This window comes from Ornithodoros turicata, chromosome 7, assembly GCF_037126465.1.
Source record: "Ornithodoros turicata isolate Travis chromosome 7, ASM3712646v1, whole genome shotgun sequence".
Taxonomy (NCBI): Eukaryota; Metazoa; Arthropoda; class Arachnida; order Ixodida; family Argasidae; genus Ornithodoros; species Ornithodoros turicata.
The window spans coordinates 41,889,222-41,906,616 of NC_088207.1; the positions used below are offsets into that span (position 1 = coordinate 41,889,222).

The following is a 17,395-nucleotide window of genomic DNA, read 5'->3' on the forward strand; positions in this document are numbered from 1 at the left end:
ACTGTATGGCATGTTCTAATAGGGTTATGGGCCTTGGCTTGCTCATAGCTGGGACTAGGCTCGGTCTTTGCACCAACCATTGCCTCATACGCTCATCTAATTGGGAACTATGAAAGGCTAGACTGGCTACAGTGACGACAACCGCTTTATTGGCGATGGTCGCGAGACTGGGAACTCGAATGCTCGCGGGAGCTGCTGATGACGATAGCAATGGTGATGCTGTTTACGATGCACATGGCATTACAGTGGCCCCCTCCCGCGGAGATGTGGTTAAAAGATGATGGGTTCCGTCAACGACTGCGTCGGGTGGTCGCTTCAGCGGGGCGTTCGCGGCGAAGAACTGTCCCGGAAGCCGCAGTGACGTGTCATGTACAGCTTGGGACAAAAGTTTACGGAACACCGGTTTGTCGCATTTCTCCCTTGGAGCGACACCCTACACCAAACAGAAGCGGACACACGCACTGAGAGATGTACAGAATAGCCACCCGTTTCCTATCCGATCTCTTCCAGAAAGGCAGCAGGGGCCCGCTCCGACGAAGAAATACGACAGCGCCGTATTCCGTAAACTTTTGTCCCAAGCTGTACGAATTCCGCCGCTGTGCACCCGATGTCTGGCTTGTTCGCTGTGCGAAGGTCGAGCACGACGAGCGGAAGCTTGGTGTCCCAATGTGCGGCCTAATTGGCCCGAAGGGCGGTTTTGAGCTGTCGGCGAAAACGTTGCAGAACGCCATTCACCGGTGGGTGGTAAGCGTTTGCGTGTATGTGCTTGACGACGAGCAGGGAGCAAAACTGGGCAAAGAGGCGCCATGCAAACTGGCGTCCCCGGTCGGTCGTAACTGAAGCCAGAACACCGAAGCGAGCGATCCAGTGGTGGAGAAATTCGCGTGCTACTGTTGCCGCGGTGGCGTCGGATATGGTTATCGCTTGAGGCCAGCGCGTGAAGCGGTGGATGCAGGTGAGCAAGTAGCACCGACCTTAAGATAGAGGAAGTGTATGGCCCGACGAGATCAAAGTGGAAACGGGCGGTGGGTGTCGGAAAAGTCGACAGCGAAGCTGCCGTGTGGCAGTGAATTTTAGCGCGCTGACACAGTAGGCATGTGGGTGCGCCTTCGCCTCACGTCGCGTTACGTCGGCATTCATTCCCGGTCATACGTATCGTTCGGCGACGAGTCCCTGCGTGGCACGTATATGCGGGGATGAGAAGGATCGTGTAGAAGGTGGTACGCATGCCGCCGGTCTTACAGTTCGGTATCCTAACACTGAGCTTTGGCCAGAACGTCCCACACTCTAAGAAAAAAAAAAGGAGCAAAACGGGGAGTAATTGCATCTTCTACTCCCTTTATCTGCAATTACTCCCCATTTCATTCCCCTAACACGACATTTAGTCTTGACATTTACTCCCTAGGACTGCAAATTGTCACTAAACTTCGCGAATGGTCTCCTGAATGCAACAGTCTACGTAAATATGTGCCCTTGGTCTATTTGAACGACATAAGGCTGTATAACTCGGCCAACGTAGCAATTTTCCAGCCACACAGAGTAAGAAACAGTTAGCGCATCTTTCTTCGCAAATTGTGTCCTATGTATGGCGCAAGATTTTATATCACTCGATATATCACGGTTGACGGTTTCCTGCAAAGTATTTTCATGCATGCACACGAATTATGTACCTGGGATACTTACAACAGCGCGTGAAATGCAGTCTCCACTTGTGACATTCATTTACTCCCGTGCATTTGCTCCCGGAAGGGACTATTTTTTGTGGCAATGCATTTAGTCCCCAAAAGGAGTAAAAGTACTCCGTTTTTTCTTAAAGTGCAGTGGAAAACAGCAGTTCGTGATGTGTTAATTGCGTGAAGGAACGGGACAGACAAGGCATCGCCGACTGAGTTGCCGCGTGCGGAAATGCATCGAATGTCGGTCGTAACCTCGCTGATAAATGAGAGATATCGGATCTCGCGAGGCGAATGGTTTGCGCTGGTGCAGTGGATAGCGAAAGTGAGCGGCTTGTTGTCCGTGAAGACGCTGAACGTGCTGTACCATGTTTTGGGGGCAAAAAACTTGCGGGAGACGACGAGCGGAAGAAACGTGCCATCGGGAGTGCTCTGGTGTAGAGCTGCCCGGACCGAAATGGTGGATTTTTCGACCATGCGGGATGTCGGGGCGTGTGCCCGTGCGTTGGTGGGGAAGCTCAGATGTATTAGCTATGGAGTCTTTATATTGGCTTGAAACGCGGACAACGCTCCTGGCGTCCAATGCAGCGGTGCGGTGGGGCCTTTGTCACCGTCAAGAAGTTGGAGGGGGCTCGAGGATGTGGGCGCAATGTGGCAGGAAACGCCGATAAGAATTGACGAGGCCCAGGAACTGATGTAGTTTGCGACGTGCGGTTGGCGGGGGAAGCTCACGAATAGCTTGGGTTGTGGCAGGCAAGGGTGTTATGCCAAATTGAGTTATAAATAAATTTGCTTGGTTGGTGCTAGAAAGGCGTAAGACTCAGCCGGAGATGCCAGACCGGGTACTTTTCGCTGAGTCACAGGACCGGGCCATTTTTCGAAGCGCCTGTGACGGGTCGGGCCCGAAAAAGTCGGCCCGTGCAGCGCTCTAGATTTTTTTTCAAGTTCCGTGTTACCGCTGCGAAGTTAATGTGGCTATAGACAGTCTATAGACGTGGACTGGTGGAGAGAGGACAACAAGAAGGAGTGGGGGACAGGGGGAGCTCTAGTTTGAGTTTCCTATTGATGTTGGTCTGAAATGGAAATGTGACATTCACTACTACGGCTACCACGTTATGGATAACGGGTATGACCTTCGAAACTGGTGTAACGGCAGATAGTATGGTTCTAACAAGGAGGAACAAACACGGAGGAAGTCTGGGGCAGTTCGGAAGAGGGTGTCTGTGGCCGTGTTAACGTGCCACTCCGGACTCTGAGAACATCGTTTATTTTATTCAGTCCGTGAAAAGAAGGTGCCTCAAGGATTCTATACACGAAATTTCAATCCTGTTTACGAACGCTGTGCATTTCTGTAAATTTTTGAAGACATGCTGAGCCTCCACAAGTTTCGATGACGCGAGGAGCGGGTGACGTAATCATAAGCCCACATATGTCATGTACTGGAGAGGGCACTCGTCTTCTAGCAACGACGCCGGCGTCTGGGGAGGGTCCCGTGGTGGAGAACTCACGTGAAGATGATCGAAAGAGGGGAAGATGGGAGAGATGTCTTCTCCCTCTGTGTTTTCTCGAAGGTCGGAGCGGTCGGACGATATGTCACGTGGGACTCCGCTAATGGAGTGCAAAAAGTGAGCCGCCTCGAAGACGCGAAGTGGAACAACGTTGCCAGATGAGAGCCGTGCGCTTCGTCGGAGCCTAACATGACGTCACAGTTCTCAACAATAAAAATTAATTTTCTCTAGCTTTCGCGTCACGTAGAGCCAAAATATTTTGCAGGAATGAGAAGTGAGACAAGAAGGTTTCAGTAACATAACTTTGGTAGGATTCTGAAGACACGAGATTTAGTTAGCCAAGCAAAGGTAATGTTTTTCTTGATGAATTCGGAAGCCAATGGCCATAGCACACTATTCCACCCGAAATCACAGGTTTTTTCAGAAGATTTGTACAAAACTTTGACAGCCGCAAAACCGTCACTTGGCAAGGCGTGCTCCATGAAATTTGCGTTTGAGTAAATGCTGGCTCTGCCTTTATGGAGAGAAAGGGGAAACAGTCACACCCGATCGAGGGCATTAGAGTAGCCGACGTTATCAGTGGCTGGGGACTGACGGTATGCTCGTAGATAAGGGCGGTAGGTGTGATTATGTCCTTGTTCACATAGGAGGGAGGGTATTTGGATCGAACGAAAAGTTCCGCAAACGTAAATATCAGCAAACGCACCTCGCACAGGGACGGTTTTGCGGCTGTCAAATTTTTGTACAAATCTTCTGAAAAAACCTGTGATTTCGGTTGGAATAGTGTGCTATGGCCATTGGCTTCTGAATTCATCAAGAAAAACGTTACCTTTGCTTGGCTAATTTTTTAGTTCAATTAGCAAAATTAGCTTAATTAATGTGTGACGCGAATGCAACTGGCCTGAATCTGTGGCAAACGTCTCTGTGTGTGTGTGTATTCCAAGTAGTTTCATAATTTTCTTAAGTTAAACCTATTTTTAGAAATTTAATGACACTTTCTCACCGGACACCCTGTAGATATAAACAGGGTGTTTCAAAAAACGTGTCATTCGGACTTTATAAGAAAATGGGGCGACGGAAAAATACGGGGAAAACGGCACTTGTGTGGCAACTGAATTTGCCATCTTGCAAAAATATTTTCATTTGATTTTAATTAAAATAAATTGAATTTATTTAATTGAACTCCAAAATTTCCCAAGTCAACCTAACGTTTTTTTGTGTTTTTTTTTTACAGAATTTGAGAGCCCGTAGCGAACTTAGTCAGATCCACCAAGAAATCCGCTCGATATTGCAAATGGAACTGCCCAAAAAAATTCCCGAAATTGAGGCTTCAAAGTTTCGGGCATTCAACGGCGCACCAAATCAGTCGCCAAGATGCGCAGAGAGCAGCACATGCTCCTGCCCCCATGAAAGATAGAAGGTCGAAAAAAAAGAGGGCGGGAAAAAAGAGGCGGAATCATTTTTGTTTGCCGCTTATCAACGTATGCTGCAATGTCAACCGCCTTGTTATCGGCACGTCTTGTGCTGCACGCCGATTCGGCGATAAATTGTACTAGCTTCGTGGGGGCAGGAGCATGTCAGGCTCTCCGCGCGTCTTTGCGACTGATTTTGTGCGCCGTTGAATACCTGAAACTCTGAAGCCTCAATTTCGGGGCAGTTCTATTTGCAATATCGTGCGAATTTCTTGGTGGATCTGACTAAGTTAGCTACGGGCTCTCTACTTCTGTAAAAAAAACGTTAGGTTGACTTGGGAAATTTTGAAGTTGAATTAAAGAAATTAAATTTATTTTAATTAAAATAAAATGAAAACATTTTTGCAAGATGGCAAATTCAGTTGCCACACAAATGCCGTTTACCCCGTATTTTTCCGTCGCCTCGTTTTTTTATAAGGTCCGAATGACACGTTTTTTGAAACACCCTGTATATATATATATATATTTGTTGTTGTTTTTTTTGTGTTTTTTTTTGCGGTATACTTGTATAAGATCACGGAGGGACTACGTTCAAACCGCGCCGATATACAATATATTCGCTTATTCTGCCGTCCGATTGGCTGCCACCGTTTCTGCTTCTTCGGGATCCGATCGACCGCCGCCAACGATAGCGTTTCTGGGAAATGTTTCGATAGCGTTTTTTTTTTTTTTTTTTTTTTTTTTACTTTAGTGTCCATTTAAGAGGCGGGCCTTTCGTATATACAAATGACATCTTCGTGCCGTGCAGTTATTCATCTAACAACTTCGTGACAGCCCCGAGCAACATATCATTACTCAATTGGTAGGTAGCTAACCCCTACACGACAACGTGTATCAAGCAACGCGCTGTGCTACAGTAGAATAGAAAAAGCAAAACGAGGAACAGCTGTTTTTTTCAGTGCCTGAGTAATTGCCCACGACATTTCTTTTCTTTATCATATTATAAAGGCGCCAGCATTGTCGCTCCAGTAAGTTGTTACTCTCTACATTTCAAACTTTTGGAAATGGCATGTCGCGTCGTTGCCTTCTTTGTTTTCGCGGTGTTTCACGCCACCGGTGAGTACTTTTATTGACTTGGGATGTAGAATGGGGAAAGGAGCAGGGTACGTACTTTCGAAATGGCATCCGTGAACCCACGTACCGACAACATTCAAACATGTATTAACTGGATGTATTTATATGGGCAATACTGACCACGGAACCGGCCATATTCGTTTTCATGAAGCGTTTAGAAAAGCTGTGTTGCTACCGCGCCCAAAGACCGATATGTATTCAGGATGTGACAAAACCTGAATTCCTTAAAAATCTATGGCTCGTCCCAGTCCTTCAAAAATTGCGTCACTCCCTGTAGAGAAAAGCAAAAGGAACACGCAAGTATAGCTGCCCTGCAAAGATATTCAGCGTGGGTTGCGCGTGCCGCGCGAAAGAAAGTTTCCCATAGGCTTCTGAAGAGGTAAGTAAAGGAACCAGAGTGCAAAAAAATTGTACTCGCGTTGTTACCTTGACAACAGAAGGAACGGAACGGTGCGTTGCGTCATTGGTGACGGACACCGACTTTGGTGTCCCTTCAAAGTTAGTTATGTAGAGGGATGGCTAAATTCTCTTTAGCCTTGACTTGGATGTGGTTTGCATGTAGCGACAGTTTCTTTTGCCGCATGGACACCTGGAACTCAGGGGATAGTTGCCGCCATTGAACTTATCCGCTGAACTGGACTGTAGTTGTGGACAGCCGCTAAGCCTTATGTGCACATAGCGCGTGTTATGTCCCCTGGTCTACCTTAAGCTGTACAGTGTCTCAACTGTCAACATAAGTCCACTGGTTAACGTCCTATTGCCATTATATGCGTCACTGTATCCCCAGGCGCTGAGGTGCTCACCAAACACTACCCACCAGGCGGTTTCCTGCCGTACGGAGAATGTGACGTAAGTAATCTTTGTTGCACTGGTAGACCGATGGAGAAAAAGACACTACTATAGCGTGCCTCATTATAGGATATATTGGAGATCCCAGAAGCCACAGCGTTCCTACTGTCAAGCTGCTGCTCGTTTACGGGAGCTGTGGAGAACGGGTCACAGCAGTTTAAGCGTCTCCCGTGCGTTGCATTGATAGTTTTTTGCTTAGAACTTAGTTAAAATTCGATTATAAGAATGCGCGACGCGGCGGCGATCTCTCCCAGGTGCTTCTGGCGTGTTGTGACGTCAGATCGTCGAGCATTTTTATTGGCTGCCGAGAATTGTCTGCTAGGGCGACGGAGGAATGTGACCAGTCGATTGCTCCGCGATAGACGTGGAATCTGGCGGCGCCGAAGAGAACTGCAAAAATGATAGAAAGAAAAACGAAGGCACGCGCCTCACTATTGGGTGGAAGACGTGACGTCACAGACCGAGGAAGCGAAGGAAGAAGCGTTTCTTGCGCATGAGATTGAAAGCACTCTTCCGCACCAGGATTGCGCTCGTGCTTTTTTTTTTTTTTTTGTACGAATGTGTGTCTCAGGAATTCTAATTTCTACTCCACCTGACTCCCTTCTTCCTTCTTTATGGAGCCCTCCCATGCTCCTTTAACCCTGGTCACTTTGCTACGCACGCATTTTACGCTTGTACACAAAGACAAGAGAAGAAGAAGGAAAAGGAAAACGCTATCCGGTGACAGAAGTTTTCCATCGCAAAATCATCTGCAATGCTCACAGTAAACACTCTGTTAAACTCACCATCCCACAGCCTTACATCCACTTTTGGTACGCGTGGACTTCTTGCGAGATCCCTGGTTGCGATATTTCCGATCTTGAAGTCCTCGGACTCAAAATAAATAAATTACCAAACCATTTATTAAGTCTTTTTACTTACGATACGTACTTTTACTTACATACGAACCCCCCTATCACCCTCCATGCTGCTGTCCTCTCTCCATCTCTCTAGCGTCTGTACGCGTCTCATGGCCGCAGTTGCTTCGCGGCGCTCACATGAAAATAAAAATCTATCTCTGTGGCAATTAAAACAAACGTAAAGTGTCACAAAAAGGCGTACGCCGCCCAGTTTCAACAAACCAGGGGATAACGATGTCATTCGGATTGGCTAGAAGCGTGCCCAGTTGTTTCTTTAAGAGTGCGCGGGTTGACGCGCAGGGTGGTAGGTAAAAAGAAAAAGAAAATGTAGAAAGAAAAGCAAAAACAAAAACGGTCAAGCAAAAAATGTATTTTAATGTGTCTAGCGGTGTCAGGAGCCTCTTGACTCCCTAGGAAAAGTAATCCCCCTAGGCAAAGGTAGGCTATGTGAGCCTATGAGCATGTGTGTGCGTTACATTGCGTGCAGCCAAGAGCTTCGGCTGATTTTTTCCCCCTGTGTGTGAATAGTCATTCTAATACCGATTTTAGCGCTCACTTTGTTTTCTGCCCTGCCGTGCCTACCTTATGTGTGCAGCTTCGGGACTATTCCGATATCTTCGGTTTGGAAGAAAAAAATAACAAAGGCGGTTAAGAGTATCAACTGTTTACTATATACAAATTAAAAACAAGACTTTCGTGCAGTCTTGTTTTTAATTTGTATATAGTAAACAGTTGATGCTCTTAACCGTCTTTGTTATTTTTGATTCTACATCGGCGGAAGCTTGCACATTGAGTTTCTTCACGTTCTACGATGTTTGGAAGAAACATCAATTCGATTCGGAAATCGAATAGAGTATACGATTATTCACTTCGGTTCTCGAAAAATTCCAAAATTCGTAATGTCCTAGTAAAAAGTCAACGCCCAAAGTCAACAAGTCCACTCGTATCAAAAGTGGATGTTTCTCAGGAGACAATTTTTTTTTCAGGGACATTTTATTTCAGGGGACATTTCTTGCGGCAACATTTTTTCCGGGGGTACTTCTTCCGGGGACATCTTTTCCTGGTGCCCTTCTTTTTGGGTACCGTGTTAGCTGCACCCTTTTCACATCTCAACTCTTTCGAGACACGAGCGCTTGTGTGAGCCACGAATAACACGCGAACGGGTAGAGAAACAAAATGAGAACGCTTTCCAAAATGATTGAGAAAAACCACCATTCCGAAAGTAACTAGGTACTTTAACTATTTACATCTAATTAAGTGCCACATGGTTTGAAATTCGAGTGCAAAGAGACGTATATGCGACGTCATACAAAACGTCAGGAGGACGTGTGGGGCAGGGCGCTGACACTTCACGGTAAGGCCTCGCGAGCCGATGAGGAGATTCTCCGGTTGCTCCCCCTGTTTCGAGTGCGCTGCCGTCTGTCACGACAAAGTACGAGTAACTATGGAAATATGTCGGTTTCGGAGTAGCCAGTCGCGAGTAGCTCGGGTCTAACACCTTCATTTTTTTCTTTTACAAATCAATCAATGTCAGTTTCAAGCGAAAGGGCTCCCGGGAAAATTGTTTTGGAGCCGAATGCTCCAGCCGGACATATTTAGTTCGACGCAAGGAGCGAATTTTATCTTTAAAGTACACGTGACAAACTTTCCTTCCAGCCGCTGCTCCAGGACTGTCCACTACCACTAGAGTGTGCCCTGGTCGAGGAACCATACAACCCAGAACCAGTACCCTTATGTGAGTTACGTTGGTGCTCTACAATTTGTTCATATTTCATTCATTGGCTCATTGTCTGTCTGGAAATCTGCTTGCGACTGTGGCAGAATGTTGGGTTATTCGAATGTTCGAAGCGCTATCTGACAAACTGTAACACTCATCGTCGCTATACATGTATTTGTTGTCGTTGTTGTTGACGGTTGCAGTTCGCTTTACTGTTCCTTTAAATCAGTTACACGCTTCGAAAGCTACGAGTGTTCTGTACGCTATCCAGAACAGAGCGGATATAAACTGGGGAGAACAAAAAAACTGGCTGCAGGTGTATACTCCCTGTAGTACGAGCACCTCTGGTTCATGTCTTGCCCAAAGTACTACAGCCATGCTTCCACAGCACATGAATATGGTAGTATTATCTATCGCATGTAATAGCATAATGAAATAACACGTGCTTGTGAGTTGAACGAGTATCAGCTGAGACATCAAATTAAGTTATTTGAGTAAGATGCAGAAAAGTGTAATCGTCACAAAACTAAGCAATATCGAGTAACCGTACATGACAAGACACGTACAATGTGACCATTTTCTTTTCTCAAGGTGTGGATTTGGCCCCAGGCTGTCACTGTCCTGTGCCCTGCTTCTTCTCAGCTTATGAAGACCCCGCATTTTGCCCTTGTGTTTGCCCTTAGTGTCGGCACCCTTTGTGTAGCAAGGCACAGAATAAATCTGAAAAGCACACTTTGTCCTGATTACACGAACAATAAACAACTACAGGGGCAGCTTCCACGACCTCAGGGTAAATGCTTACGTACTGAACGGTAGTAAAAAAAATGTTGATTGAATGTATGAAGGTTTCAGAACAAAAATACTAAGCAGCAGTTCACTGCGAGGGCATCGCAGAGGTTTTAAATATGTGAGGTCGTGTTGCATGGACACAACTGCAGCACCATAAACTGCCCTAAGGATTATCATCCTGATATAGAGGTAACTGGTCACACTTGGCTGTTATTTAGGGCAAATGTAACAACATTTGCATTGACGTAGTACACCCAGATGGGTACGAGATTCTACAAAAACGAATTTCAAATAGCAGTCTGTTTTTGAGTGTTACAAAAATACGATACGCAGTAAAAGACGGATTGAGCTGAGTTTGAGTTCGATTTTCGATTTTCGATTTTCGATTTCGATTTTCGATTGTAGAAAAAAGAAAACGGAAGATATTGAATTCGTCACCTGGCGAATTCTGCTGCTCCCACAAATGAAATGATATGAATGAAAGGAAAAAGAAAACTGAAGAGATGAAAAGGGTACAAATAGAAAAACATCACCCCTCCTAGTCACCGAACTGTACATGCACATGCGTAGTGAAATGAATTGCGAGAAACGAGCAGGAACGGGGGAACTCGACGACACATGCCTAGAATGCGGTCCTATAAAATACAGCTTCCATATCAGTTCTCACTATGAAGTTGACAAGCGCTGACAACGCCGCATCTTTCTTCTTGGGTTCCGATACACCCAGCGGTCCAAGCGGTCTAGAGCAGCCTTCAATGTAGCTCTTTGGGATGCATATCTTGTGCAGTGCATAACGATGTGTTCCGTCTTTTCCACAGATGTACACACTAGACAGCTGGAAGAATAAAGCTGTTCGGCTTTGTTGCCCTACGGTGTGTAGTATCACAGGACACGGTTCGTTGCGTTTTCTCAAAAGATGGAAAGGAAACGATAGATTGTACTTGCCGATTTCACTAACATTCGTACACACGCTAGAATCCCCATTCTGCCCTACACCATTGTTTCGTTTTGCCCCACGTCAGTAGTGCTTGGTATACCTGTGGTGGTGTTGGTGAAACTGCTCGCAGGTACGCCGTCCGCTCGCGGGTGGTATAGGCCTAAATGTGGTAAAGGTGGCATTTGTGCAGTCCGGTATTTTTCCTTGTTCCGGTACTCCGGACATGTGTACTCCGTGTACACGTGTCCTGTGGTGCTGTCGCATCGTTCCATGAGTATCTGTTTCTCTGCGTGCAGCCATAGAAGCCATCTTAATCTGTAATTTTGAACTTCAAACATGTCTTGTATCGCCAACTGTAGGATGGGACAAGTGTTAGTATCATTTACTTGTTACTTTAATGTTTTTTTTAATAGCTCCGGCTGTTTTTTTTCCTTTGTATACTTGACTGGCTTTGCACTGGGCTTTCAGTGGTGACTTAGCTCACCCTGACGGGAGGAATCACGTGTTACGTGACCTTCTGACGCCATCCAGTCAAACGTTGCCTTCCTGCCTACTGCTGATGAGGCCCAAGAAGGCCGAAACAGCTGTCCAGTACTGGCATGGTGACGTTTGACTTACAAACATATGCTATACATGCAGCCAAAGAGCTCCGGCTATTTTTTTCCTTTGTATACTTTGTAGCGCCATTATCATCGTCAGCACGCAGCCTGCCAAGGCGCGCGAGAAATAAATCAGCGCTCGTTCAGTTGCCCTCTGACGAGCATCCAGCGAACAGCTGTCCTGGTCTCTCCCTCGTCTAGCAACAACTGGTGACCCGGACGTTCCATTCCACCATCGTCGCCATTATGCATTCCGGCGACGCCCCCATGAATGGGCACCCCCAGCGACGACATCTTCGACAACTCCTATGATGCCGGTCTCTTCCATCGCAGTTAAGCTCCCTCCATATTGGGACCGGATCCCCTCGACATGGTTCATCCAAGCCGAGGCGAAGTTCCATCTTGCCGGCATCTCGTCCCAACGCACCAAATTCTATCATGTCATCGCGGCCCTTTCTCCATCGGCGGCGGAAGAGGTATTTGACATCATCGCAAGTCCCCCCGCCGACGACCCGTACGATTCACTGAAGAACGCTTTACTTAAACGAACGTCCCCCTCTGACCGCGCACGGCTCCAGCAGCTTCTCTCTTCGGAGGAACTTCGCGACCGACGCCCCTCTCAACTTCTGCGCCGCATGTGGCAGTTACACGGCGAAGGAACTGACGCTACGACTCAAAACTTCCTCCGCGAGTTGTTCCTTCAACGCCTTCCTCGCAACGTTCAGACAGTCCTTGCCACCGCCTCCAAGCTATCTATCGACGAGCTGGCTAGTTTAGTCGATGCTGTCATGGAAGTTGCTGCACCTTCCATACCAAGTGTTGCAGCGTTACAGGCCTCCGCTGCGGACAGTCGTCCATCACAAGATAATTCTCCCGCACAGCCCAGCCTGGCCGCTTTTTCGCAGCAAGTCAACCATCTCACCAGCCTCGTCGTGGCTTTGACAGCTCGTTCCAGGTCCCCTCCACCACGACGTCAACGTTCCCGCTCCCCGAGGCACCCGCGGCGTGGATCTCCCAACGGCCTTTGCACAGTCGTTTCGGCCATAACGCCCACCACTGCCTCCAACCATGTACGTGGTCGGGAAACCCGCCAGCCAACCACTGATGGCTGGGAGTGGACATGGCCTTACCGGCTGCCGCCTATTTTACATCACGGACCGCTCGTCCGGCTTGCGTTTTTTGGTTGATACCGGCGCGGAGGTCAGCGTTATACCTGCCCCCAAGTTGTACCGCCGATCACGAGAAGCATGTTTCAAGCTTAAAGCAGCCAATGCCTCAACGATCCCCGTCTACGGCCAAAAGTCTTTGACCTTGAACGTTGGCCTTCGACGATCTTTCCAGTGGCTCTTCTTGGTCGCTGACGTTACTCAGGCAATCTTGATGAGAGAGGCGGTACCCGAGACGGGGAGGGAGAGAGACGACACAACAAGAATTCTCGAACACAGCAAAAAATTTTATTTACCAGAGCTCTATATATTCAAAAACCTCCGGAGAGGAGGAAGAGGAAGGAGGGAAGGCTTGCTTACGCAGTTGCCACGTGTACTAATCTCACAGGTCTCCCTGAGCAACCTACAATCTTGGGAGCAGACTTTCTCCACCACTTCCACCTGATCGTCGACGTTGCCAAGAAGCGCCTCGTTGACTCTTTGACCCACTTGTCAGTCCACGGAATTTGCGCCCAACCTGTTCCGCAGCGAATTCTGACCCTTATCGAACCGGAATCACCATACGCGCACATCCTCAAAGATTTTCCAGCACTTACTAAGCCACCGGATTGGAATCAGCTTGTACAGCACGATGTTGTGCACCATGTCATCACCAAGGGCCCACCTGTACATTTCCGACCTCGCAGGCTTGCGCCCGAAAATATAAGATTGCCAGGGCTGATTTCAACCATATGCTCGAGGTCGGCATCATCCGCCCATCATCGAGCACCTGGGCATCGGCTCTACATATGGTGCCGAAAAAGACTGGGGATTGGCGCCCCTGCGGGGATTATCGCGCGCTAAATCGTGTCACCGTACCGGACCGTTATCTTGTTCCCCACATTTTGGATTTTGCTGCCAACATGTCTGGTGCCTCCATCTTCTCCAAGATAGACCTCGTGCGCGCTGATCACCAAATCCCCATGGCGCAAGAAGACATTTCCAAGACTGCTATCACCACCCCGTTTGGTTTGTACGAGTTCCTGGGAATGCCTTTCGGGCTGCGAAATGCCGCACAGACGTTCCAAAGGTTTATCGATTCGGTAACCCGTGGCCTCCCGTTCGTCTACGCCTATATTGACGATCTGCTGGTCGCTAGACGCTCGCCTGAGGAAGACGCCCAACACCTCCGTGTGCTCTTCTCGCGACTCCAACAGCATGGCATCGTGATCAACGCCGCGAAGAGCGAATTCGGCGTTACCGAACTCGACTTCCTTGGACACCGGATAACCAAAGACGGCATTCTCCCCGTACCATCCAAAGTCGCCGCTATCCGCAGTTTTCCCCGACCTGACTTCATCACCAAGCTGCGCCAATTCCTCGGGATGGTAAATTTGTACCGCCGTTTCGTCCCTCCCATCGCGGCTACTCTCCAACCACTTGACGACCTCCTATCATTGCGCTAGCAGCGTTCGTCGACCTTACTCTGGACACATGATGCCTCAAGCGCATTCGAGAAGCTACGACTTGACGTCGCTGCAGCATCCCTACTCATTCACCCACGGCACGACGCCGCAACATGCCTCATGGTGGGTGCCTCCGATACTGCCGTCGGCGCGGTGCTCCAGCAGCGGGTGTCTTCTTCGTGGCAGCCTTTGGCATTTTTCTCGCGTAAGCTGAAACCCGCAGAACAACGGTACAGCACATTTGGTCGTGAGCTTCTCGCTGCTTACCTCACCGTGAAGCACTTCAGACATTTTCTTGAAGGTCGTTCTTTCACCATCTACACCGACCACAAACCGCTCACCTACGCGTTGTCATCTGCTGGAAGTTCATACGCACCAAAAGAGATTCGACATCTTTCCTTTATCTCCGAATTCACTACGGATATTCAGCACGTGAGCGGAGCTAACAACCCCGTCGCGGACGCTCTCAGCCGCGCCGTCACCAACAACCAGACCGCCGAAGAGCCACGGTCTTGAGGGGATTACGATATGGTCCCTTAAAGGAACGCGACCCTCGGTCCTACTTTTCTCTCAATGGGAGGCAGCGAACAAGTGCCAGTTCGTAGAACCCAGCCCTCTCCTTCCGATTTGTTTCGGTTTCAGTCTGTCTATGTCATGATGACGTTTCTCTGGTGGAGGTCTATTCGAACGCTTTGCATCTTACTCCCCCAGTGGGCGCACAATGGTTCAGCTTCATTTCAATGGCAGCGGTTCTTACTTCCTGAATAAAATACTGTAATTGATTGAATATCACGTTTTATGGCAAAAAATGCCATGAAGGAACCGGAGAGAAAGCAAGAAAATATGTGGACGTGAGTGAAAATCGAGTTAAAAGTAACTTGGAACTTAAGTTACTTTGGCAAAGTTACCTAAAAAAGGAACGAGAAAGTTACCACGGCGCAAAAGTACCGAGTTAGGTTACAAGTTACCAAAAAAAGGAACTTTGTTACAGTAACGAGTTACTTCTAACGAGTTACCTCGAACTCTGGTCAAATCAAGGTTGCGTTGCGGCATCCGCGTAATGTTGACGGACCCCATCCTTGCCTAAAGGTCTTCCCTACCTTGTCAAAGTGTACACACAAATCAAAGGAAGCACAGATGATATTACAAATCGTTTTCTTCAAAGTGCATCTTTTGTAACAACGCAGACAGGACGCACGCAAAAGCTGCCTGACGACTGTGTCAAAGAATATCCATATTTCGAGATGTTCACGTCACCAGGCGATCCTGATACGGATGTCGTCTGCAGGTTGTTCTGCCTCATAGCTGTACAAAAAGAATAAGATTCTGCTACGCAAAAACAAATGTGTTTGCAAGGCATTCTCATTCTCGCTGTATTAGTAGGTCGTTTCAAAGCCAGCGCTTTTTCTCATAATTTTGCGTATTAACTCAGTTGTTAAAAAAATATTAAAAAATGAACGACCAAAAACTCCGAAATCTCGGAAGGATGTAAAGCTCTGGAAAAGAACAAACCCGAACATTACACAAAATAAACTCCGAAAGCCCACAACCCTGACTGCAACTAACTACACCACTCAGAAGTACTTCATTACATAAGCCATCTAGCGATTTATTTAGCAAGTTTCCTTCTCATTATAATTATAATATTTGACCACGTAGCACACGATTGCGTGAGTAATGCAAAATTGCTAGTCCAATTGTGCAGAAAACATAGCACAGGGTACTCTTGCAACTTCATTAGGTATCCTGTCGAAGAAAGCAACGCAGACAGTATGAATGTGGAGACTCCAAAGGCTCTCATCCCTTGTTCGTCTCTTTTCGTCTCTTTTCTCTCTACCCCCACCTTAACGTCTTACCGATCCACACAAAGGGGAAGCATGAAGCTTGCAAATCTTGTAGACTAAAGGGTGTCTTAATCACGTCCCTTTCGTGCAACGAGTGCGCCTAAACTAACGACAGGGCATTGCACGTAGATCCATTCAGCGAACGCTCGATATCGGTAATGATGCCATCGGGAAGCAGCACGAGATAGAGATAATTTTCCTTTCTCACTTCCTTCCTTCACATTTTCTATCCTGTTCATCTCCGAAGTAACTTTGAACACGAGTGCCCGTACACCTAATTATTAGCACAATTTCTATAAAGCGATCTGCTCTGAACAGAAGAAAATTGTAGTTACTTGATAGGAGGAGGATTGGGCCATTTCTGAAAAGATCGATCAAAGCTTTGTCCAAAGAACAAAGTGTGTGTTTTCCCGCGCCGCGAGCCCTGGCCGTTCTCCCTTTGCCGATCAAGGCCACTGGACGAGGGAGAAGAAGCAGAAGTTTCACATTCTAGAACGTTTTGGTTAAGAAGGAAGAGCGGGAGAAAAAGAAGCTCTACGTTGAGCAACCTTTCGCAAAGACAACATCCCATTGCGTTGGGGAATAATGAGTCGATGAGAGACTGTCGGCTTTGGCTAATACGCCGTTGGCGCTGTAGGAACGCACCGCAACTGCTTTTCGCCGAACAACTCATCACGCCATTGAGGATCTCTTCGGCGGATGTGTGTGTACTTGGTCCTCGCCGGCATGCGTAATTTTAAAACACTACCCTGTACAACGGATCGCGCTGTGTTTAGCTTTGGCGGGCGATAGCTGATCCTCTGGCAACCTATGTTACCATGGCCACTCCGAGACGCTACTGCATTTCCACCGGTTTCAAATATCGATGGAGGAAAAGAAAGCAGATCTCTTTTCCAGTTGATGTCTCGTCAGCGATACTTTTTGAGTCTGCCTTGTTTCTGTTTCGTTTTTATTTAGTTCGTACGATTGCATCAATGGCATCAGAAACATAAAGCGGAACACCCAGTAGGAAAAATTTCATGTAATTTGTAAGTTCATGGCTCGATTTCCTGTCGTCCGATATGTTGTACTGTGAATCATGCAAGATATCAGCTGAGACATCGTATCAAGAGACATAGTGGTGGCGTAAAATGACGAAATGTGGTCCACAACTTCTGGCTTAGAGCTTGTGAACTGTTATGGTCTTTTTATTTACTATATTTTTGCTGTTACGTCAGCACAAACAGCCACCTTCCGGTTTTCGGTGTTCACAATGTTTGAGACCTCTCGAAGTACGTAAAAATGAGTGTCAAACCAAATTACAGTAGCACAAGATTGAATTGGCATACAACATAATCAAATAAGAAGATAACTTCTCTTTGTCACTTATCTTTGCTCTATCTCGTAATACATCGGAAAACATAAACACCGAAAACAAGAAAGC

General features: G+C 47.3%; 2 protein-coding genes across 3 annotated transcripts in view; one reads left to right on the plus strand and one right to left on the minus strand.

Annotated features, from left to right (window-relative positions):
* The window catches only part of LOC135399891 (neuropeptide CCHamide-1 receptor-like), a 213,599-nt gene that overhangs the window by 179,670 nt on the left and 16,534 nt on the right, over nt 1-17,395 (minus strand). The gene's annotated exons all lie outside the window — the stretch shown is intronic.
* LOC135400609 (uncharacterized) lies at nt 11,829-12,704 on the plus strand. Its single transcript, XM_064632441.1, has one exon. It carries the CDS (start codon nt 11,829-11,831, stop codon nt 12,702-12,704), a length of 876 nt encoding a protein of 291 aa, XP_064488511.1.